At 50.3% G+C, this 23,326-nt stretch overlaps 1 protein-coding gene across 3 annotated transcripts in view; it reads left to right on the top strand.

Moving 5' to 3' along the window:
* LOC146839233 (uncharacterized) overlaps positions 1-15,886 on the top strand; it is a 212,097-nt gene extending 196,211 nt beyond the window's left edge. For all 3 annotated transcript variants that reach the window (XM_085603248.1, XM_085603246.1, XM_085603244.1), the window contains exon 5: positions 14,999-15,886. In XM_085603248.1, the coding sequence (XP_085459374.1) occupies positions 14,999-15,211 (213 nt within the window). In that variant the 3' untranslated portion in view covers positions 15,212-15,886. The remainder of the gene's footprint in view (positions 1-14,998) is intronic.
* The last annotated feature ends 7,440 nt before the right edge of the window (positions 15,887-23,326 follow it).

Raw genomic sequence — 23,326 nt, 5'->3', positions numbered from 1 at the left:
GGCACCTAACAACCAGGATGAATGTGCACAATGATGTGATATGACTCACAGGGACAGCAGGGAAAATCACCCAAACAACATCCAGCCAATGGCCCACAACAACAATACCAATGCACTGGAGCAGATGCACAAACACAAACAGGCAACCTCACACTGCACATCTCACACATGTGTATGTGTGTGTCTCAGTATCCCCAGGCAACTACACAACACATGAGGGGGGCTGAACTACAATGACACAGATGTGGACACAGTGCCATACAAAAGTAACCCATGAATTGGGCACCCTTAGTGGGCAATCAGCCATTGTAAGATGAGAGGGATCCCAACAGACACATGTGACACAAGCTGGAATGAACAGCAACTAAAACAGCAAGAGACAGACCCACAACAGCACTACCCCCCGGGACCATACATTGGGGTGGCACAAGCATGCATGACACCTCCACTGTGATGACAAAGGTAGATATCGTTCAAACTGTGAAACTGTCATGGCCAGGCTGGGGTCGCTAGTACACGCATGAGAGAACCACAACACCCACAATCCCTTGAGACCGCCAGTAGGAACCGAGTATTTAAGCTCCACCTTCAGAGAACTCGAGGCTTGTCACTCGAGCTAAATCCCCGGTCCCTGCGAGCTTTGCCGTACCTGAACTCATCCACTCCGTTGGTGATTAGTTGTACGGCTGCTACCTGAATGAAGGTAGCCGCCATCAACATCTGAGACTCCCCGATGCGCATCCTGCTATGCGCAGACTGTCCACCGCCCAGGAGTGGTGTTTCGGAACTTCCTGAAGCCGCGCTGGGAACCCCGGGGGCGTGCCAGGAAGTGTGTTTGGAGCAAGCAGCTCGGCTGGGTTCCCGGCTCAAGCGCACTCCGTGAGGAGCAAACAGACAACAAAAGACCCTACAGCCGCCTGGCGATTGTGCCGCACCTCCGTTGCTGTTGGGATCAGGCTGACGTGTGGGACAATTGCGTGTTCCGCCGCCAGCACAGGGACAGGCGGTTCCTGCCTTTCTGCAACCACGGCAAGCCTTCCTCGGAAACTATGAGGAGGAGGCTCGCCGCTTGTGTAACGTCTTTCTTTTTTGGATTTCAAGTGTGCACCTTCATGGATACGTGGTAGGCTATTGTGTGTTCCCACCACCGTTGCAGGGAAAGGTGGTTCCTGCAGTTCTCTGCAACATCCCCGGGGAGCAGTTCCATATCGGAACACCAGCGCGAGCTGGAGAACTCAGCAAAAGAGGATTATCTGCAGTAAGATAAGTACCTCATTCAGATCCAAGACTGTGCTGTTCTTTTTGTTTTCTTTATTTTTCTCAGTTGTGCCTTTTTTCATAGGACAAGCACCGCTAGTATTGTAGTAAGTACATGATACTTAGGGGGTATAGGGGCCTTACGAATGGGAAGGGGGAGAAAGCTAACGTGTCTATTGTATTCCCACTTACAGGGCAGTTGGGGTGAGTTCTTCTGATGACATCCCTATTCTGGGCCTACTTAGGCAACGTTATTGTTTCCTTTGTCCCTTTTTTCCCTTTCCCCTCTGGAAGGGCTGTCTGAGGTGTGTCCACTATATCTACTCCTGGACAGGATTAACTCTCGTCATCCATCGTTCCTGCTGTACCCGGCAGTAAGGTTAGTGTTAACCGTCCTCTGTGTCTGACAGAAACTCAGACATGTATCCAGTGCCACAAACGTCCATCACACCTACACAAACACAAATCACATCATCCATGGACAAAAGGGAGGTAAGGGCCGAACCATGCAAACATTCGCATTTGTCCACCCTCAACACCACACACCCTGAACTGCACCAATGTGCATCAGTGAAGCCCACATGGACTGGTGACATAGCACATGCACCCATGACAAACCCAGTGATGTTGGGCGGTTCTAAGGTGCACAGACTCATCACACAAGGACAGTCTACAACCCCGGTGAATGACAGACATACTGCACAGTATACGGCACATGGCCATAACGTCAAAGCTCCCGTAATCTTCGCTATATCTGCCACAGTCCCAGGATAATGCAGAAGCCAAGGAGAACCACAACGCACACATGCTGACACCTTCCAACATTGCCCCTCTGAACCTGTTGAGTGGGAGCAGTCACACACACATACACGTGTCTCAAACACTGAAAGGTACCACCTAGGGACAACTACATGATATTGGGAACAAACAAGTGCCATGGGGACCCCTGACTGTGTCCCATCTGTGTCTGACCACATCATCACCACTCAGAACTGACAAATCCTAATGATGAACAGTAGTGTGTCATGCACCCACATTTCTGGAAGCCCAGGACAAAGATGTGAGGTGAACACAGGACAACTCAGCAAGCATCACCAACAAGAACATATTAAGGGAACACAGCCTGAGTAGATAAAGGGATGGGAACACACACAGACATGCTCACACAACACACACCATGGACCCAGGCAATGTCACGGAACAACACACTTACTTGAGGGGACCCAACTCTTGTGGAAGCTCAGCTGTGCCAAACATAGTTCCAGCAGGTCTCAGTCATGTCAGCAGAACACTTGGTCAGTCAGCCATCAGTTACCACACAAAGAAGGCTCTGGTTACACCAGCCTGGGTACGGGAGTGTCCCTTATGTCATCTGCACATACTCAACACATATGTACAGCAAGTTGCACAGAGGACCCACTTGACTCCTACACCAATGATGCCCACACCTGCATGTCCAGTGGAGATGGGCCCACAGTCAGGGAAATAGACAAATTGGACAATGGGAAGCACATCATATGTGCATGTGTGCAAGACACAGATGTAACAATGCAAATGAAATGTTAACATCCCTGTGCAAAATTTGTTAATCATAACACACCCAGTTTGCTGCTAAGGATGACATGGATACCGACCAGAATAGGATACATAACTCATGGACCACATGGAGTACCTCACACAAACACCTCAGTTTTCAACATTGAAAATCCAGCATTATAACAGCAAGGTCATGGTAAAATAATGTACAGATAAATCAAATTCACAAGGATAACAACAAATGCTTTATTCAGCAAATGGGAAAGTAAAATTTAAAGTCCTGAAAAAACAAAGGCCAATGGCCAGTCCATAGCAATAGTCCAAGTAGGGTGTGAGTGACAACTATCACCCGTTGCTTGCCTGCACTGTTAAGGACAGGGGATCTCCACTCGGAGGAGCATAGATGGGGCAGGCCAGGCACCGCAGGGACCGGATAAGGGCTCAGCAGAAGGAGGCAGTGAAGGGGTGGTGGGTGCAGGAGAGTCACTGGCAACTGCAGTGGAGGTGTCTGACATAGTGGGTGCCGTCACAACTGTGGGGCACAAGTCTGATGGGGTGGATGCTGGCACAACTGCAGTGAGCAGGTCAGATGGAGTGGACTGGGTCCCCACTGCAGCGCCCAAGTCAGACGGGGTGGTTGGGGACTCCACTGCAGTGCCTAACTCCATGGGAGCGGAATGGGGTTCAGGTGAGGTCGGCAGGACAGAGGGGGGGCCACCGTCCCCACACCAGTGGCACAAACAGGTTGACCGTGGGTGGTGGGGGTGGAAGAGCAAGTAGTAGGGGGGGAGGGCCTGAGCATTTTGGGGATGGTGTATCTGTAGGTGGAACCTGGGGCAGGGTGTGGCGGGAGAACCTGTGGAGTGGTGGCCTTGGGGATGGAGGACAGAGACTGTGTTGTGGAGCTGCGGGGCGGGGGTGGGGCCTTACTCTCCGGGTCCGGGGGGACTTACGGGCGGGGGCCTCAGTCTGCCTGCACCTGGGGGAAGGTGTCCGGGTGTGAGGGGCACTCCCCTCTGTGTGTTGGGACTTCCTCTTCCCTTTGTACGCTGTATCAGCTGGATCGGTGGGGAAGAGGCCAAGGTCACAGAGGAAGAGCTGCTTGGATGATGGGGTTGCAGGTGAGGCAAGGGAAGGGATCTTGGAAGGAGAGGTATCAGAGGACTGTGGAGTGGTTGTGGATGCCTGTGTGTGTGTTTGCAAACTATCCCCTGTGAGTGTGGTATCAGTCCCCTGAGGTTGCTTGCGTGCACGTTTAGACATTGGTTTGGGTGTTTGTGTGCTGCTCGTGTCTGTGGGTTTGCGTGAATGTGCTGGTGTGTGTGTGCTTCGGACAGGTAGGGTGCTAGGAATTGTGGTTGGGGCAGAGGTAGGAGGGGTGAGGGACTGTTGGAGGAGGGACACTGCTGCCGTCAGGGAGGAGGCCATGGACTGATTGGTCCTCTGTAGGGCAGACATGCCTGATGACTTGCCCTCCATGAACAACACCAGTTGTGTCAACAGACTGGTGTGTGCATGGAGGACACTCAGCATGATGTCTGCCCTACATGGATCTGTTGAAGCAAGTCCACAGACTCCACACTCAGGGCAGAATGGGATATAGGGGAAGCGGGTGCAGTGCCTGGTACAAAGGAGACATGCTCCTGAACACGGGAGCCTCCACGGACCTCTGGGATGGGAGCCGATGGGAGGGGGTGGTGGTGGTGGTGGCGGTGGCAGAGGTGGAGACAGCCTCACTAACTGGGGTTTGGTGGCTGCTGACACCCGCCTCCACAAGGGAGTCATCCTCAGAGCTGCTGTGGCCCTCAGCTGGGGGGGATTGTGCTGACGACTCCTCGGTGTGGCTCCCCTCTCCCTCCGTGCCACTGGGTCCCTCCAACTCCTTGGTTGATGTCCCAGTCTGGCTCTGCGGCTCCTCCTGGTCCGTGGTGCTGTCCCCTTCTGTTGCCGTGGATGTATCTGGATAGAATTACGAAAACCAGACCAACATTAGTCACCTGCACTGACCGCACACACCACCGTGAGTACAGCACATCACAGGGCAAGCCCTGGCATCATCAACTGAACAATGCTCAAAGTGTCACACTGTTTTGAAGAAGGCAATTGCCAGTCTCACCATCACCCATGGCACTCATATCCCTCCTGGACTTGCACCCATATGTCTGTTGCATGTTGGATGCTAATACCCCGATGTGCAGACATGCACCACCTACACATTTGTGGGACATGCAAGTGGACATGTAGGAGTATGTCACTATACACACATCACATATCTTGCCACTGACTCAGTACAGGTGTCAGGAAGAAGGGATGGCCAGAGTCTCATTTCACATGCTTGTGATGCATGCCAGCACCACACACAATGATGTCCTCATGTCCTGATAGTCAATGCCACAATGGGGTGCATGGAGCACATTTGACCCCAATGCAGGATCACTCATAGCAAGTTAAATGCCATGGCACAAGCATGCCTGGAAAGTCAGTCATCACTGTCTTCTGCCACAGGGTCAGGGCATCCAGACAACAGCAGTCTGCACTGTCTCACAATCATAGGTCATGGGGAATGCAAGCTCTGCAGCTGACAAGTGCACATGTCCATCCCCTGCAAACAACATATTCTGGACGCTGATGACCCCACATCATATAAATCAGACATATGAGTGACTGCAAACACAACTCCCTGAACATGAGCACCTCACAGTCTGCTGTGAATGAAACACAGCTGCCTGAACTTCACAGTTGCAAACACCAAAGTGCACAGTCAAGTGATCACACACCTATATGTCACACAGGTCTCGTCTCCTATAGTCACATCTCAGATGGCCTGATGACCCTCAAACTTATGAACACCCCAGTTGTCCTAAAAAGGAAGCCACACCACAATCACACAGAGGCAGACACCTGAGGGCAACAAGGACACCAACACCACCACCCTGCTAGACAACCTCGCCAACCTCGGACTCAAGCAACTGGTGAACACCCCCACCCACCACGCCGGCCACACGCGTGACCTCGTCTTCTCCTCCAGCAACCACGTCTCCTTCAGCCACTCCACCGGACTTCACTGGACCGATCACAGCTGCGTCCACTTCAGCTTCAGGAGAAACAGGACCCACCACCACCCACAACAGATCCCTCGCCGGAACTGGAGCAAGATCACCACAGAGCAACTCACCACCTCCGTCCGCCAGAACCCTCCCGCCAGCACAACAGACCCCAACGAAGCAGCCAGCAACCTCACACAGTGGCTCACCAACTGCGCAGACGACCTCGCACCACTAAGGAACCCCCCCAGCAGGCCCAGAAGCAAGAAAGCCCCTTGGTTCACCAATGAACTCAAGGACTCCCAAGAAGAACTGCCGCACCCTCGAGAAAGCCTGGCGCCACGAACAGACGACAGACAACTTGTCCGCCCTCAAGCACGCCACCCACAAGCACCACCAGCTGATCCGCACCACCAAGAAGACAGCATTCAAAGAACGACTGGACAACAACGCCCACGATAGCAAGAAACTCTTCAGCATCGTCAAAGAGCTCTCCAACCGTAGCGCCGGAAACAACGAAATCACACCCTCGCAAGACCTCTGCGATTCCCTCGCCCTGTTCTTCCACCCCAAGATCGCCGACATACACAACAGCTTCGGCGCACCAACCACGCACCCTACCGCCGAACCAACACCCCCTACCACCACTCTCTGCAACTGGACCCCGGTCAGCACAGAAGACACTGTTCGCACGATGAACACCATCCACTCTGGATCTCCTACTGACCCCTGCTCCCACCACGTCTTCAACAAGGCCAACCACATCATCGCACCCCAAGAGCGGGACATCATCAACACCTCCTTCCACACCAGAACCTTCCCGGAGAGCTGGAAGCACGCCGAGCTCAGCGCTCTCCTGAAGAAACCAACAGCGGACCCCACCGACCTCAAGAACTTCCGCCCCATCTCGCTCCTCCCTTTTCCGGCCAAAGTCATCGAGAAGACCGTCAACAGACAGCTCGCCGCCTTCCTCGAGACGAATGGAGCCCTCGACCTCTTGCAGTCCGGCTTCCGAGCCAACCACAGCACCGAGACCGCCCTGATCGCAGCCACCGATGACATCAGATCCCTGCTCGACAACGGGGAAACAGCGGCCCTCATCCTCCTGGACCTCTCTGCGACGTTCAACACTGTCTGCCACCGCACCCTAGTACAGCGCCTCAGCAACAACGGCATCCAAGACAAGGCACTGGAATGGATCATCTAGTTCCTCGCCGGCAGAACCCAGAGAGTCCGCCTCCCCCTGTTCACATCCGAGGCCACCGAAGTCATCTGCAGCGTACCACAAGGATCATCACTCAGCCCGACCCTCTTCAACGTCTACATGAGCCCTCTCGCAGCCATCGCACGCCAACACAACCTCAACATCATCTCCTATGCCGACGACACCCAGCTGATCCTCTCCCTCACCAACGACCCCGCCACCGCCACCGCCAGAGCCAACCTACACAAAGGGATGAAAGACGTCGCTGAGTGGATGAAGAACAGCCGCCTGAAACTGAACTCAGACAAGACAGAAGTCCTCATCCTGGGATCAGCCCCCTCCGCCTGGGACTACCTCTGGTGGCCCCCCACCCTGGGCACCACTCCCAAGCCAACGGACCACGCACGCAACCTGGGATTCATCCTGGACTCCTCCCTATCGATGACCAGACAAATCAACGCCATCTCTTCATCCTGCTTTAACACCCTGCGCATGCTCCGTAAGATCTTCCGTTGGATCCCCACCGAGACCAGGAGGACCATCACCCAGGCACTCGTCACCAGCCGGCTGGACTACGGGAACACCCTCTACGCCGGTACCACAGCCAAACTTCAGAAAAGAATCCAACGAATCCAGACCGCCTCCGCACGACTCATCCTGGACATCCCCCGACACAGCCACATCTCCGGCCACCTGAGAGACCTACACTGGCTCCCCGTCAGCAAGAGGATCACGTTCAGGCTCCTCACCCACGCACACAAGGCTCTCCACAACCTGGGCCCCAAGTACCTCAGCGACCGACTGACCTTCTACGCACCCACCCGCCAGCTACGATCGACCAGCCTCGCCCTCGCCGCCGTACCACGCATCCGCAGAGCCACCGCCGGAGGAAGATCCTTCTCCTACCTGGCAGCCAAGACCTGGAACTCCCTCCCCATCCACCTACGGTTGACCCAGGACCATCTCTCCTTCAGGAGACAACTCAAGACCTGGCTGTTCGTGCAGTAACTTACCCCTCTCCCCCAGCGCCTTGAGACCCTTCCAGGTAAGTAGCGCGCTATACAAATGCTTGATTGAATGATTGAGGGCACATTTCACTAAGCACAATCTGTAAGTTGATACACGGGAGTGGGAGTGTTGCAGCGCGGAATGCAAAATCGCTCCCTTCGTCACAGATCATAGATCGCACAGACACACTCAATCACTACATTCGCTGGTGGGGCCCATAACACCAACACTCATCCTCTATTAATCTGTTCCCCTAGGAGGTGATTGTTCCATTCGCTGTAATGAAAGGGAGTACCCACTTATCCCTAATGAGCAATAGATTTTCCTACCCTTCTCTATCAAATTAAGGCCTAAGCTTCACCTTTAGTTCTGCTCCCATGGATAGGCCATGGATCAGCTTAGCTGCTGGTTAAAGTGATACTCAATCTATAAATTATTTACATAAATACACTTTTTTCATAATAACGACCCAACACAGTTCTTATAATAAATCTTAAATCTTTATCTAAATAATTGAAAATCGAATCGTTTGTTTAATCAAGCAGCTGACCATCATATTTACCTATTCTGGCTAAAGTCGTCCTCTAAGTCAAAATCTTGGTCATCAGTTCAATCTGTCAGAGTCTTTGGAAACAGCTGTCCTGCAGTGTCACCGTCCTCTCCGTCAGCATAACGTCTGGAAATTCAAAGATGCGACTCTGCCCTCTCTATTCTATGCTGTTTTATAGTAAAATTACATTCCAAAAGTAACGAGTAATATTTTTGAATGCTTTTGATTGGTTGACGAAATCCGTTCCTCACTTTCCCATACGGAAAATGTCTCTTTTAGATGTAGGTCATAATTTCTGCGGACAAATGTATCTTTTTATTGTTCCATCAGGGTAGCTGGCTTGTCGCCTGGTGTGTCCTTGATAGGCACAGTCGGGTTAGGGTCACTGTAAGCCCACCGCTGCTGTTGGTGACGCATGCGCACTTCACCCAGAGACCTTCTCAACGAAGTCATCTCGTCAAATAGGGATGTCAGCCATTTTGTGGCCACTTCAAATGGTCAACTTAAGCAAAGAGACACAAAACGTAATTAATACATGGAAATGACTAGTAAAATGTTATCCCCTTACTAATACCCATATGTATGTGTATTTATCTAGCGAAAGCAACACTTATTGCGGGTTATACTCACAGTAATAAAGCACAATCACCAATACATCACAGAAGCAACATATAACATATAATATTCTACTTATCTATGATCAATATGCGTACACGTTTTAGTTTGCGTATTAGTTAGGCCATGCAAATGCAATTCCCACGTGTATTCTTATTAGTAAAGTTGATTAAATTCCACAGCAATCCAATTAATACGATTATGATTAATTAATTATTCTTATTAATATAAACATGCAAAAATGGAGAGGGTACACAACATTTTTAAAATAAAACCCGCTCCAGCAGGCGTACAGAGTCTTTTAATGCCCTGGAGTAGGCATGACTGCCCAGGTCAACCTGAAACAGTGTATAGCCCTGGGCTGTAGGCAGGTGGCTAAGCAAGTGTGACACACTTGATATACATACTAGGGGTGGGCGTCAAATTGTATTCCGCGGAAATTGCAATATTTAAAAATGTTTGCGTTCCACGGAGAGCACGAAAATGCAAACATTTCCGCGATTCGCAGCGTAGCGGAGATTTTTTTTCATGTTCTCGCTTTGAAAATGCGTTCTCGCACACGCGATCGCCTTACCGGGATCCCCGCGTTTGCCGATGAGTTTTCCGATCCGTTTGGGTGCTCCACGAGATGTTGGTAGATGGTCGCGCTATCTCGCAAGAGTTTGCGATCACGTCATTCGCCTCGCCATCAGACACCGCAAGAGTCTGAGATCGCAAACACGTCATTCACCAATGTGAGAGAGAGCATGAGGACGCGAACACGTAAATCTCCACCGCGACAGAGAGCGTGAGATCGTGAGCACATCATTTTGGACGCGCCATCGACATCCGGCGGAAGTGTGGTGAAGCTCGCGATCACGAATTCGCAAAATTTTGAATCTGGAGAAGTATATTATCTCTAGTAGCATAAAACATTCTGTAAATGATGATTTGGATGAAAACAACTACTCAAATTGACATTTGGCTGTCCTTTTTTGTGCAAGGGGTCCTTTTTACAAAAAAATCTTTTGGGGGGAGAGAGAGGAAGTGCCACAGAGTCTCCAACTTCCTGTTCCTGTCCAGCAGGCTCCTCCCAGGGCTTTGTCCATCTCCTGTTCATTCTGCCTTTGGATTTCAGCTGGAATGATCACTCTTTGTGTCTGCTGCATCATTATCATTGGATTTGAGGACATTTGAATTTGATATTTTACAAGTAAGTTGGTGTTGTGTCTGTTTGATTGGGGGCATTGCAGTTGCCACAACTACAATTTTGGTACTTATCATTATTTTTTTTAAATTGTCGTTGGTAGCCAGTAGGCCCAGAGCTAGTCATGGGTGGGTGCATGATGAAGCAACTGTTCCTTTGGTGGATGTTGAATGTATTTCAAACATCATTTAGGGCATGGATGACATTGGATTGAGTCGGAAAATGTGTTTTTGGGGGGTATTTCTGTTTTTGGGTGTGTGTTAAAGAAATGCCTTTGTTGTGTGTGTCTGGTGTGTTGGTGTGCACCCTGCAGACCTTGTTTTGCCCTGTGGAGTTTCGTTTTTGCATTTTATTGCATTAAAAAGGCAAAGCAGTGTGGTTTAGCATGCATCCTTTGCCTGGCTTTTATAGGCCTTTTGTCAGTTCATTGTTGCCCAGGCCTGCTGCTTGTTGCTTGTGATTTGTGAGTGTCCATGTGGCTGGTGGCCTTTTCTGGTGGGAGTTATTAGTTTGCCTCTTTTGCCATATATAGGCCTGCATGGTATTCCTTTGTGGCCTAGGCTTCTTGTTGTGGGCCTGGCCATGAGGCTGGTGGCCATTTTGAAGGCAGGCAGTGTGTTTTTTGCAATAGGCCTGCATTGTCTGTCTTTTGTTTCTTGTAGTTGGGTGGGCCTGGCCATGTGGCTGATGGCCATTTTGAAGCCTAGGCCTGCAAGCTTGTGTGGCCTTGTCTGCCAACAGGCCTGCTTTCATCCAGTAGGCTCAGAGCAGGTAGCCACAGGTGCATTAAACAAGTGTTTCTGTGTGGTCTGTTGAATTTCAACATCATTTAGGGCATGGATGACATTGGATTGAGTCGGAAAATGTGTTTTTGGGGGGTATTTCTTTTTTTGGGTGTGTGTTAAAGAAATGCCTTTGTTGTGTGTGTCTGGTGTGTTGGTGTGCACCCTGCAGACCTTGTTTTGCCCTGTGGAGTTTCGTTTTTGTATTTTATTGCATTAAAAAGGCAAAGCAGTGTGGTTTAGCATGCATCCTTTGCCTGGCATTTATAGGCCTTTTGTCAGTTCATTGTTTCCCAGGCCTCCTGCTTGTTGCTTGTGATTTGTGAGTGTCCATGTGGCTGGTGGCCTTTTCTGGTGGGAGTTATTAGTTTGCCTCTTTTGCCATATATAGGCCTGCATGGTATTCCTTTGTGGCCTAGGCTTCTTGTTGTGGGCCTGGCCATGAGGCTGGCAGTGTGCTTTTTGCAATAGGCCTGCATTGTCTGTCTTCTGTTTCTTGTAGTTGGGTGGGCCTGGCCATGTGGCTGAAGGCCATTTTGAAGCCTAGGCCTGCAAGCTAGTTATGTTATGTTATAGTCATTTGTAGAGCGTGCAACTGCCCTAGCGAAGAGGCGTCCCTGTGCTAACAGCAGTGTCCAGGGAGAGCCTGGCTAGGTTGTGGGAAATAAGTGGGTTTTAATGGCCTTACGGAAGGATAACAGACAGTCTAAACGAGGAATCTTCACAGGGAGGGAGTTCCACAACTTAGCAGCCAGAAATCGGAAATATCTGCCCTCTGCCCTGGTGCGTTTTACTCGGGGAAGAGTAGCCAGGATCTGCTCGGTAGTGCGTAACTGGCGGGTAGGGACATAGGGGACCAACAGATTAGATAGGATCTCGGGCGTAGAACGTTTTAAAATTTTAAAGGCTAAACACAAAGCCTTAAACTCTATCCTCTTGGAGATGGGTAGCCAGTGAAGGCGGCGTGAAGCGCCCGACACGGAACACGTTCTGGTAAGTCTGAGCAAGACTTGTGCAGCTGTGTTCTGAACTCGTTGAAGGCGGTTCACTTCCGCCTTATTGGAACCTAACAGAAGGGAATTGCCATAGTCAAGTCTCGATAAGATAGTCGCCTGGACTATTAGTTGACTTGTGGCCAAATCAAAAAACCCTAATATTGGCCTCAGACCCCGTAGGAGTCCAAAGCAGGTGCCAGCGATTTTTTTGGTATGATCTTGAAATCCCAGAGTAGAGTCGAGCCAGAACCCTAGATTCTTTGTCACCAACTTTGGGGTTGGAGCACTGCCCAGGGATGAAGGCCACCACTGCGTACTCCAAAGCTCTTTGTACTTCCCCACCAGCAGCACCTCAGAATTATTGGCGTTAAGCTGGAGACAGTTCTTAGTCATCCAGCATGCGACCGCCTCAAGACCATTCCGGAACTGAGTAGCATCCCGAGAGTGATCATCAGAGAGGGCTACCACCATCTGGCTATCATCAGCATAGGAGACAATGGTCAAACCATGGTCTCGCGCGACTTCTGCCAAGGGTTGGACATAAAGATTGAACAGAACCGGGCTTAACGCCGAGCCCTGGGGGACCCCCTGCTTGATGGAATGAACGTAAGAGGCGAACTGAGGGGCAAAGACCTGAAATGATCTGTCGGACAAAAAAGACCGGAACCACTCCAGTGCCAAGCCGCCTACCCCTGCTTCTTCTAGACGGCGCAGGAGGATCTGATGGGAGACCGTGTCAAACGCGGCACTCAGATCAAGCAATATGAGTGCCGCCGTTTGACCTTCATCCAGAATGGTCCGCAGGTGTTCACTCACTGCTAAGAGCGCTGTTTCGGTACTATGACCGGGGCGGAAATCATTCTGGGAGTGGTCTAAGATCTTTTTATTGTTCGAAAGGACTTTATTGGCGTGTGCCTCCGCAATTTTGGCGACCCAGGGCAGAAGAGAAATAGGTCATAAATGTTCTGGCTTGATGGGGTCCAGTGAAGGTTTTTTCAGAAGGGGAGCACCTTTGCCTGCTTCCAAGTCGAAGGGACCACTGCCATGCTGAAAGAGGAGTTAATCGTCTGCCATATAGGTGTAAGAAGTATGGGTAGACAGTCTCTAAATTGGGCCAGCCTCATAGGATCTTGAGGAGAGCCCGATTTGACTTTAGTGCTCAGGGTGAGAAACTCCTCCTGGTAGATGGAGGGTATTACTGCCAAAATGGCGTTAGGCTTAGGTATTGAAGGGGTCACCAAGTCCGGGGTGCAGTTAGGGAAGGATTTATAGATAGCGTCTACCTTTTGGACAAAATAGGTGGCCAGATCCTCGCATTGCTGTTCAGATGTAATAGTCGAGGTAGGCGAATCCTTCCGCCTCTTGAAATCACAGAGTATATTAAAAATGCATTTCATAGGGTTTTTACTGGATGTTATCTAGTTGGCGAGATAGGCAGCTCGGGCCAAATGTATGGCTTTATGGTAGCGTTTGATTGCGTCCTGAGACCGCTTTTTATCTGTGAGGTCATAGTCTTTTCTCCAGGCTCATTCTAGCTGTTTACATGTGGTACGCAGGGCAGCTAGAGAGTCATTGTACCAAGGGTTGGAACTGGAGCCGCGGCCTTTGGACCATTTGCAGATTGTTTTATACAATTGCTCCAGATTTTTATCAAGAATAAAAGGACAAGAAGCCAAATAGGCAAGGAGATCTTCCAGCTCAAGTTTGTGCCAGCAGCGTCTAAAGGAAAAGTGTGCACTAAATGAGATGGTAAAACGGGCGCATTGGCACCCTGCGACGTCTTCCTTAGCAAAAATGCAGTGGAGGTGAGATTTAAAAATAACAGCCAATCCCCACCTCTGGTCCCTCTATTAAGAGTCCGGATACTGAACCCCATAGGAAGTGCAAGGCCAGGTTCGGCCACTGTGTCCTCATTAAGCCAAGTTTCGGTAATGAAAAACACATCAGGAGATTCGTTCTCGATAAGGTCATGAATCTCCCTATAGTGTTTAACTAAAGAACGCACATTCAAATGTAGAATTTTTAGAGGGACTTTGGTAGAGGCAGGAGGTGGTATGGGCATTGAAGGGTAAAAGTTATAAACACACTTGTAGCAGCAAAAAGGCCCTTCCACCGCTATCCTTGGGTGCAGACCACAGGGGTTTATGCGCTGCCAACAGGCCTGCTTTCATCCAGTAGGCTCTGAGCAGGTAGCCACAGGTGCATTAAACACGTGTTTCTGTGTGGTCTGTTGAATTTCAACATCATTTAGGGCATGGATGGCATTGGATTGAGTTGGAAAATGTGTTTTTTGGGGGGTATTTCTGTTTTTGGGTGTGTGTTAAATAAATGCCTTTGTTGTGTGTGTCTGGTGTGTTGGTGTGCACCCTGCCGACCTTGTTTTGCCCTGTGGATTTTTTTATTTTTTATTTTATTGCATTAAAAAGGCACAGCAGTGTGGTTTAGCATGCATCCTTTTCCTGGCTTCTTTTATAGGCCTTTTGTCAGTTCATTCTTTCCCAGGCCTCCTGCTTGTTGCTTGTGAGTGTCCATGTGGCTGGTGGCCTTTTCTGGTGGGAGTTAATATGGGCCTGCATGGGTTTCCTATTGGTTTACTGCTTCCATCCATCCCCTTTGCCAGCAGCAGCTCCTTCCATTACATTTGTATTGTTGTGGTTGTTCTTATTCTCTTTCCTATGCTTCCTCAGAGTGTAGTGTGTACACAGTACGTAGTATACCATAGCCCTTGTTGCCAAAGTCTCACAAATGGCGACACTATATCTTTTACAACAACAAATGCAACATTTCACTGATGTTCTTCTCCTGGTTTATTTGCTTTTAGGAGGTGTCATCATCATCACCCGTTGTACTGCCAGACCGAAGTCCTGCTGCGCACCACATCACGTCCACGTGTGACCACAGACATCTCTGCAACTTGTGCACCTGCATCCTGCCTGACATCAGAAGAAGATGGCCCCAAAGAAAGGTACCAGGTCCTCCAGTACCAAGAAAGTTGCCGGTGAGAAGAAGGAACATAAAAAGGAAGTGGCACTAACCACGACTGGTGTGCCGACCAATGTGTTTTTTGGGACCAAAAAACTTACGCCTCCAGTAGCATTGTCCGGGAACGAAGCTGGGAGCAGCACCTCCGCACCAGTGGGCAAACCCCACTAACCTAGGCCCAAGCCCATGAGTGTCGCAGAGGTAGCCAGTCTACTAACGAGCAGCGATGTTGAAATGTCATTATCAGTACACAATCAAAGCAGGTGGAAACTCAGCAGATAAGTGTGCAGCAGCAGGCGCAGCCACAAGAACAGCAGCAGTCGCAAGAACAGCAGCAGGCGCAAGACCTGCAGCAGCCGCAAGAACAGCCACAAGAACAGCAGCAGCCGCAAGAACAGCAGCAGCAGCCGCAAGAACAGCACCAACAGCCGCAAGAACAGCAGCAGCCGCAAGAACAGTCGCAGCCGCAAGAACAGCCGCAGCCCACAATAGTAGTTGTTCCTCCTGAAGTAGCTGAGTGACTCGCGGCTCCTGCAGACTCTCTTGGTCCCGCCGGACCCCACGACGACAAGCGTGCCCCCCAGCTCGAGGATTGTGAGCTGTGCGCCGGGTACGCTCCTGCATCTGATCCATATCCCCAAAGACTGTCCCGCTACCCCCCTCCAAGACTCTGAGAGCCCACGCTCTGCTTGTACATATTTGCCGTGCAGATCATAAAGATCCTACTACTCTAACTTGATAAAGATTTGCTCGTAAGAACTCCTTATGTGGTGTCTCTCTGTCGTGTGGTGCCGAGTGTGCGATCCTAGATACGAGGTTCCTCCCCCTGAGGAGTCTCCCGCCAGTGCCCGGCTACGATACCTCGAGGGTGGGTCTCAGGGCAGTCAGGGCCCCCTCCGGGCCCCTCTGAGGTCGCCTTCTAACATATGTCCTGCCTTGTGGGTGTGGGTGGTAACAAGATGTCTCAGTCCGATGTTGTTGAGGTTGTCCAGGAGGGCAGTGGAGTTGGGGTCTCTGGTGTTGTCGAGGTGGAAGTTCGGGTCTCCGAGGAATACGTAGTCTGTGGATGCGATGGTGTGGGGTGCAATGAGGTCTGCGATGGTAGTGGAGAACATGGAGCGTGATCCGGGAGGTCTGTAGGTGAGGGTGCCGCATAGAGTCATTCTGGATCTGGAAATGCTTGTGTCCATGGGGAATGTGGAGTCGTTCGTGCTGGATGTGGTGAGTCGGAGGAAGTTTTTGTGTACGATGGCAGTCCACCTCCAGGGCGGTTGGGGCAGTCCTTCCTCTGGATCTTGTATCCGTTGGGGGATGGCTGTGGGGTGCGGAGCTGGCGTTGGCCCTGTGAAGAAGACGACGATGGTCGAGAGGTTTTTGAGGAGGGTCCCAAATTTCTACTGCGTGTCTGTGCAGGCAGCGAATGTTGAGGAGGATGCAGCTTAGGGCTTTGGGTGCGCTGGCGTACGGTGGGTTGGTGATGGGTGAAGGAGCAGCGGCATTGTCAGAAGGAGAACTAGTCTTGGGCGGTGTTCAGTGTTGACAGCTGGCAGTTGTTGTTTCTTCCGGGGTTAAGTGCGCGGAGTGTTTCTGAGTCATAGCACTGGTGGCCGGAGGACCAGGGTTCCTGGCACTGGTCACAGGCGGGTCGCCGACAGGCACAGACGGGCTTGCCTTTGGCATGCCTTCGGTGTGCTAGTAGCGTGCCCGCTGCGCAGCCGCACAGCAGCCGCCATTAAGTAGGGGTTGGGGAAGGGCAGGAACAGCTGGGAGGCAGGAGTGGGAGGGGCCAGGGAAGCAGAAAAATATGGAAAGGGAAGCTGCAGGAGTGGCGAAAATAGGCACAGTGAAAAGTAGTAACAAAGAATGAGGGCAAAGGCACGACAAAAGTACAATAAGAAGAAAAAAGAAAGTAGGCAAAAGTGAGGTGAGATGCCTGACGACAAAGTCAAAGGTAGAAAAGAGAGTCCTAGGGACTCGAACCGTGCTCTCCTGCTCGGGAGGCAGGGGCACTAGCAGGTAGAGCTGAGGCGGAGCTGCGTGCTGGGAGAGCAGAGCCCATCACATCAGGGAGCCTTGCCCAAAAGAATCGGTAGCTTTATTAAAGACACAGGACCTCATACCTTGATATCAGAGAATGAGATGTGAATTACGAAAGGAATTACATTACAGAAAGCTGCCAGGCATTGATGCTGTGAAAATCACTAACCTGGGGGCCAGGCTGCAGTGCTAAGGCACCAGGCCACCTCTCCGGTGGCCGCCACAAGTCAGCTGGGATTCGGTCCCGGTAATCATTACGCTCCTAAGTCCCATCTGGCTTGTGAGGCATAATGCGGTGGGAGTTTCAGCAGTGGAGGCAGGCTCCCAGCTGTGAGGCAGGCTTCCAAAGATAAACTATAGCGCGCCTGCAGCCTATAGGTGTGCTTCCCGCACAGTGTTCCCTGCAAGGCTGTCTCAGCAGCAGGGATTGGGCAACTATGCTTGTGACGTCCTGAGTTAATCAGAGGTGCTGCGCTAGAGTGTCGGGTAAATATCATGTTATACTTTTAGGCAGCTGAGCGAGTTGACTCAGCCTTCAAGCCTGCTGCCAGGAGTGCAGACGCGCTGCTGTCAGCTAAAAGCCTTTACTCTGTCAGTGTGTTTTAAATAGCAGCGCTCGGCTCCAGCTTGCTCTGGAGGTGCTATAAATGTGTGAAAATGTATTTCAGTGCGGTGATGCGGGCCACCACTCTAAAATGCGTTAGTCTAACGCCTGATGCATGGTTCTTGGATGGGCTGGTCATGTGACTGCGATTAGCTTAGCTGTTGGGCTTTGTGTATTCTTCTCAGTGAGACAAAAAGGGATTAGATGTTGGCAGACTTGGCTGTTCCCTGCCCACCTGCAGTTCAAAGGGCTGCCTCCAGCACACAAACCAGGGAACCTGGCACCGACCTTTTTCCACCCCAGACTTCTTGGAAGGTTAAGGGAAGAACTTTCCAGAACCAGATGTGACGGTATCATGGGAAATTCCCCAACTTCAAAGGCTGGCTCTAGGTATAAATATTGCACCTCCAGAACACCTCTTTAGTATACTTCTGAACTTGTGGAAGACTTCAGAATTACTTCCTGGACCTCTAGAGGACCGCCCTGCTGCTTGAGGCCTGCCTTTTTTATTTTTTTAGTTTTATATAGCTTGAACTAGACCCACAGGTATCAGACTGCTTACATGAGCACCAGTTGCCTTACAGAAGGACACATTCATTTTTGTTATGCACAGGGAGATTAAGTGATTTGCCCAGAATCACAGGATGTTGAGCATCCCTGCCGAGGCTCGAACCCGGTTCTCCTACCCTGAGGTCAACCGATCTAGCCGTTAGGCCACATCCTCTCTCCGGTTCCTAGAGGTCTGTTTCTGCTGCTACCAGAGGACTGCCCTGCTGCTTGAGGAATGCCTTGCTCACCGGAGGACTTCCCTGCTTCTAGAGGCCTGCCTTGATGCTTGAAGGAGACACCGGCTGAAACCCGCACACGTCCGTGGCGGCCCGGCGATACTCGTTCCCCGGATTTTCTTGGATTCATTCCCTCGCTCTGAACGCCCCACCGAGGACTCCTCCCGGTTCCTGTGCAGCGGATCGGGGCTCCGACCCTGCAGCGAATATTCAATTTCCAAACAACCCCTCTCTCCTCCACTGGATGATTTCACTCGTACGATCAGCCCTACACAGCTGACGTCCTATGACGCCTTCCTGGCATCCTTAATCGTCCCTTCTTCCCGCGTGCACTGATCTCTTCGTGCCACAGCACTCATCAATTGGCTACCCGGTCCTGATGATGATCCTAACTTGAAAGGATCGAAACGCCGTCGACCCTCAGCAAAAATCTTTTGCCGCACACCATACTTTGGTTCTCGGAATCGCTGAAAATCATAGCCTATCTTAACGAAATAATCATGATGTGAACCAATAATTCTGTATATATTATATTTTACTCTTCACCTTGCGCCCTGCGCTGTGTTTTCTCGCGCTGTCATATTCTATCACGAGCACAATGTGCACTTCCTTTGGGTTGCCACTGCATACATGCTTAACAGTGCTGTCATAACTGTCATGTATATTCCAATCTTCTAAATATATGCTGCCTAAGAGCACATTCAGCAAATAATTTGGAGTCTCTCACCTTTGTTCTTCTATTGTAATGTCTTGCACATACAAGCCTAATTATTTTCAATTAATCCAGTTGAGATATTGCTGTATATTTGTAAGTTAAAGGAGAACTGGACCATCTTCATGAACACAGGACCACCAGACATGAGTCCAAGGGATAGTTGGCTGGCCTTCTGTGTGAACTACAGGGGCATAAAAAGCTCCAGAGACCTTGAACTCAGCACCTCTTCTTTGCTGGAGTGAATTTTAGTCCCCCCCCACCAAGTAGTGGCTTCCAGGTCCTGTACTCTTGAAAGTGGTGTTAGAGATCTGGCTCCTGCCTAGACCAAAATCATGGGACTTTAAAAAAGTTGTACAGAATGTACCAGAAGAACTGAAGAAGACAAAGAGCTACCTGACAGTCGATCCACCCAAGGTGCATTGCCAGTTGGTTTGACATTGCAGTAGCTCCTGCTACATTATTCTACGCAGCAGCAAATCCTGTTCACCAAGATCTCTCAGTGACAGTGTCTGGTTTCATGGAGCCCTCTTCGCTACAGCTTGGAGCTGTGTCCCGCTGGAGGTTTTTGGCTGTTAAAAAGTTGCTGAAGTTTAAAGGTAAAAACCTTTACCGGGCTCGATGGTGACCAGCTCCCCGTTGATAACGACAAACTCCTCAGCCTGGAAATCCTTCTTTTTCTGCTCAGAGCTTTTTCATGCTGTTGTCAATGGCTTCACTGAGACTTCATCCAGTGCTTCCCGGTGATGATGACTCCTCTTTGGATGCAGCCTGCTGCCTTGCCCCGCTGCACTCTACCTTCTCCTGGACTTTTTCTTGAAAAATTTACCTCAGTCCGAAGTTCAGCTAAGACCAGGCCCAATCCACCTTGTGTATCTGACTTGTGCTCCATGGTGGTCAACCTTAACTTTTGACTCTGTCACGGTCTCACGCAACCAGATGCACACAGTTGACATTTTGATCTGTCAGATGCTGGAGGAAGTGCAAGGTCTTTGAGGCGTTGTCATCCGGGGACGATGTGTTGTGCAAAGTAGGTGATGCATCGGTTGGATGTGCGAGGCTTTGGTTTCCGAAGGCGGTGCAGCAACAGTGATATGTCAATGTCAAGAGCGCGGTATGTGTCAATTTCGTTGTGTCGTAGTCGAACCGCTGGGCTGAAGTGAAGGCGATGCATTGGTCGAAAGACTTGCAGAGCCTGGAATGGGTCAGAGTCGGGATGGTACACTACGAATGTCGGTATGCGGTGTCCGAGACTCATGCAGCAGTGGTTCATCGGAGGTGCTGCGGCATAGTCGGGCTTAGTTGAAAGTTGAGGTTGTGACGTCGTGCACTTGGTGAACGGTGTCCACGACTTTGGTGCACGAAGTGGTGATGCGTCAGTTTTGCAGGGACGCACTGGTTACATAATGACACTTTGGAGTCGACACATCGGTTTCCTGGTTGTGGCACAAAAACTCACTTCTAAGGTCCCAGGACTGGATTTGGCACCACTTGGCAGAGCAAGGCCCACAGCAGAGGGACTCAGGCAGGGCCGTAGCCATGGGGGGCGGAGGGGTGAGTGGGGCCCTGCCAGGGCCATAATGTGCTCTGGCCCTCCAAGTGAAAGCCCCGACCTTTCAGTTTCTGTTATTTAATAAATATATGGATAAGCTTGACATTTGAGATGGTGCACATGATATGCGGCCTCAACTCTGCCAGCATTACCAATACTGAAACTGAAAGAACCGTATCTGTCTCCAGAGTAAGAGACTGAGGCAGAGGGATAGACAGAAGCAAGGGGGGGCTGGGCTGAGGCTGTCGTGCACACCCGGGTGCACTGAATGATAGTAATATTGACTTATGAATCATAAGAACTACCTCTCCTGGAGCCTCACTACCATTGGTGAGGGCACTGCAGCAGAATGACATGCAGCGTGAACACACGGCCTCTGGGCCTCTCTTATCCGTCCAGCAAAGACTGGGATGGTTGAGGAGTCAATCATGTTTTGAAGCATAGTCAAAACGGGCCATTGACAAGAGCCCACACAGGGGGGGCCACCTAATATGTGGTTAGGGCAGTCCCACGGCATCAGTTTTCTATGTAACAGTTGTGTTTTTTGTTTTTTTAAATAGTACATCTAAAACCAAACAAATAAAAGAAAATGCTGTCACTGACCCTGAGAGTGTTGGCATGTTTAAGTTGGGCTGTGTATGTGCACTATGTTTCTATTAAAGGTGCAAGACATGTGCACATCACATTTCAGCCTGTAGACAGGGTCATTAAAGAGCCAGAACTACAAGACAATGATGGAAGGAGAGTGTATATGTACACGGGCCTTATGAAACCCTCACTCACTCCACTGATCTCATGTAAATAGTATACTTCAACCAGCTCTGCCATAAAACAGTCAGGCAGGCATCTTAGACAGCAGTAGGATCCCAGTCAGGCTGCTGGGTTGGGGTCTGGGCCGTAGCTCAATATGTTATGCCAGCTTGAGCAAGAGCCACGCCCGGCATCTTTTAATTTTACGTTCCTATCCCGCAAGAAACTTCCGTACAACTAGCTCTAGAGACTCCAGATATAGACACAGAAAAATATGGACAACCATGCACACAGACATAAAGACCCCTGTATGGACAGAATCAGTATGTATAGTCATGAATACCCCCATGCAGACAGACTAACAGATACAGGCCCTATGCACACCTGCCAACAGTCTACTCAATGTGTGCCCATGTGGCTGTATGTAGACTCCCTCTGGTAGCAATTTCTCCTGGAGCTGGAAGTGGTATTTAAAAACCTTCAATAGTCATTGTTTCTAAAGGATAGAGCCATTGTTTTGAAAGAATGAAACTCTGGTGAAGGGTAGTGTTGGTTTAAAGTTAGAGGTCCCTCTGTCCATCTATGAATTTAGATATTGTTAGACTTGGGGGTCCCTAGTTGGCACAGGTATGCACTTGTGACAAATTGGAACCCTCTCCTCTAGTCAGGGTAAGAGGGTACACTCCTAAAATAACCCCTGCTCACCCCTTTGGTAGCTTGGCACGAGCAGCCAGGCTTATCTCAGAGGCAGTGTGTAAAGCATTTGTGAACACATACAGTAACCAAGTGACAACACTTCAAATGGACACCACACAGGTTTTATATTAAAAATAAGTATTCTTTATATAGATTTATCACAAGACCAGTAAACGACAAAAACACACAATACTGTTACTTTAGATGGTAGGATTTTGCTTAATTCTCTTAAGTTCTTAAATGCGACACTTTAAATCAATGTACCTTTTAGATGCGACACGCAGGGCAACGAAAGTGTTGCAATGATGTTGATGCGATGAAGATTTTGGTGCAAATAAATAAAGACGTGAAGATCTTCCAGATGCGGCATGCTTCTCCGATGTTGCGAGAAGACTCGACTCGATGCTTCAGCTGCAGCGGCGACACACTTTACGCGATGCAACGACAGCGGCCTTGGCAGCGGCACTCTTCACCGACGTTTGCGAGACTCTTCCGCTCGATGCGGTGCTGCATCGGCAAAAACCCCTTTACGCAATGCGACGACAACAGCTCCGACGGCGGCACGCTTCTCCGTGGATGCAAGGCGCTTTTCTTGATGCAGTGCAATGCGACAACTACGATGGCTGCAATGGCGACACGCATCTTCCACGATGCGAGACTCTTCTCTTGATGCGGTGCAATGCATCAGCTATGATGGCTGCGATGGCGACACGCTTCTTTGGCGTTGCGAGACACTTCCTGGATGATGTGAGACGCTTCCGCTCGATGCGATGCTGCAGCGGCAACACACTTTACGAGATGCGACGACAACAGCTCCAACGGAGGCATGCTTCTCCTTCTTGAGTCGCGCTTCCAGCTCCGTGCGACACGCAGTCCCTCAGAAGGCCCAACAACAGCAGCAGGCACTTCCAAAGAACTCTGGGGAGCTGGGGGATGACGTCTGTTGTTCCTGAGACTTCAGCAGGAGGCAAGCTCTTTTCCAAGCCCTTGGAGATTCGTCACAAGTTGAGCAAAAGTACACACAGAGTTCC

Source organism: Triturus cristatus, chromosome 4_2, assembly GCF_964204655.1.
Source record: "Triturus cristatus chromosome 4_2, aTriCri1.1, whole genome shotgun sequence".
NCBI classification, from domain to species: Eukaryota; Metazoa; Chordata; class Amphibia; order Caudata; family Salamandridae; genus Triturus; species Triturus cristatus.
Note: the sequence above shows the minus strand (reverse complement) of the source record. Positions and strands in the feature narration are given on the sequence as shown.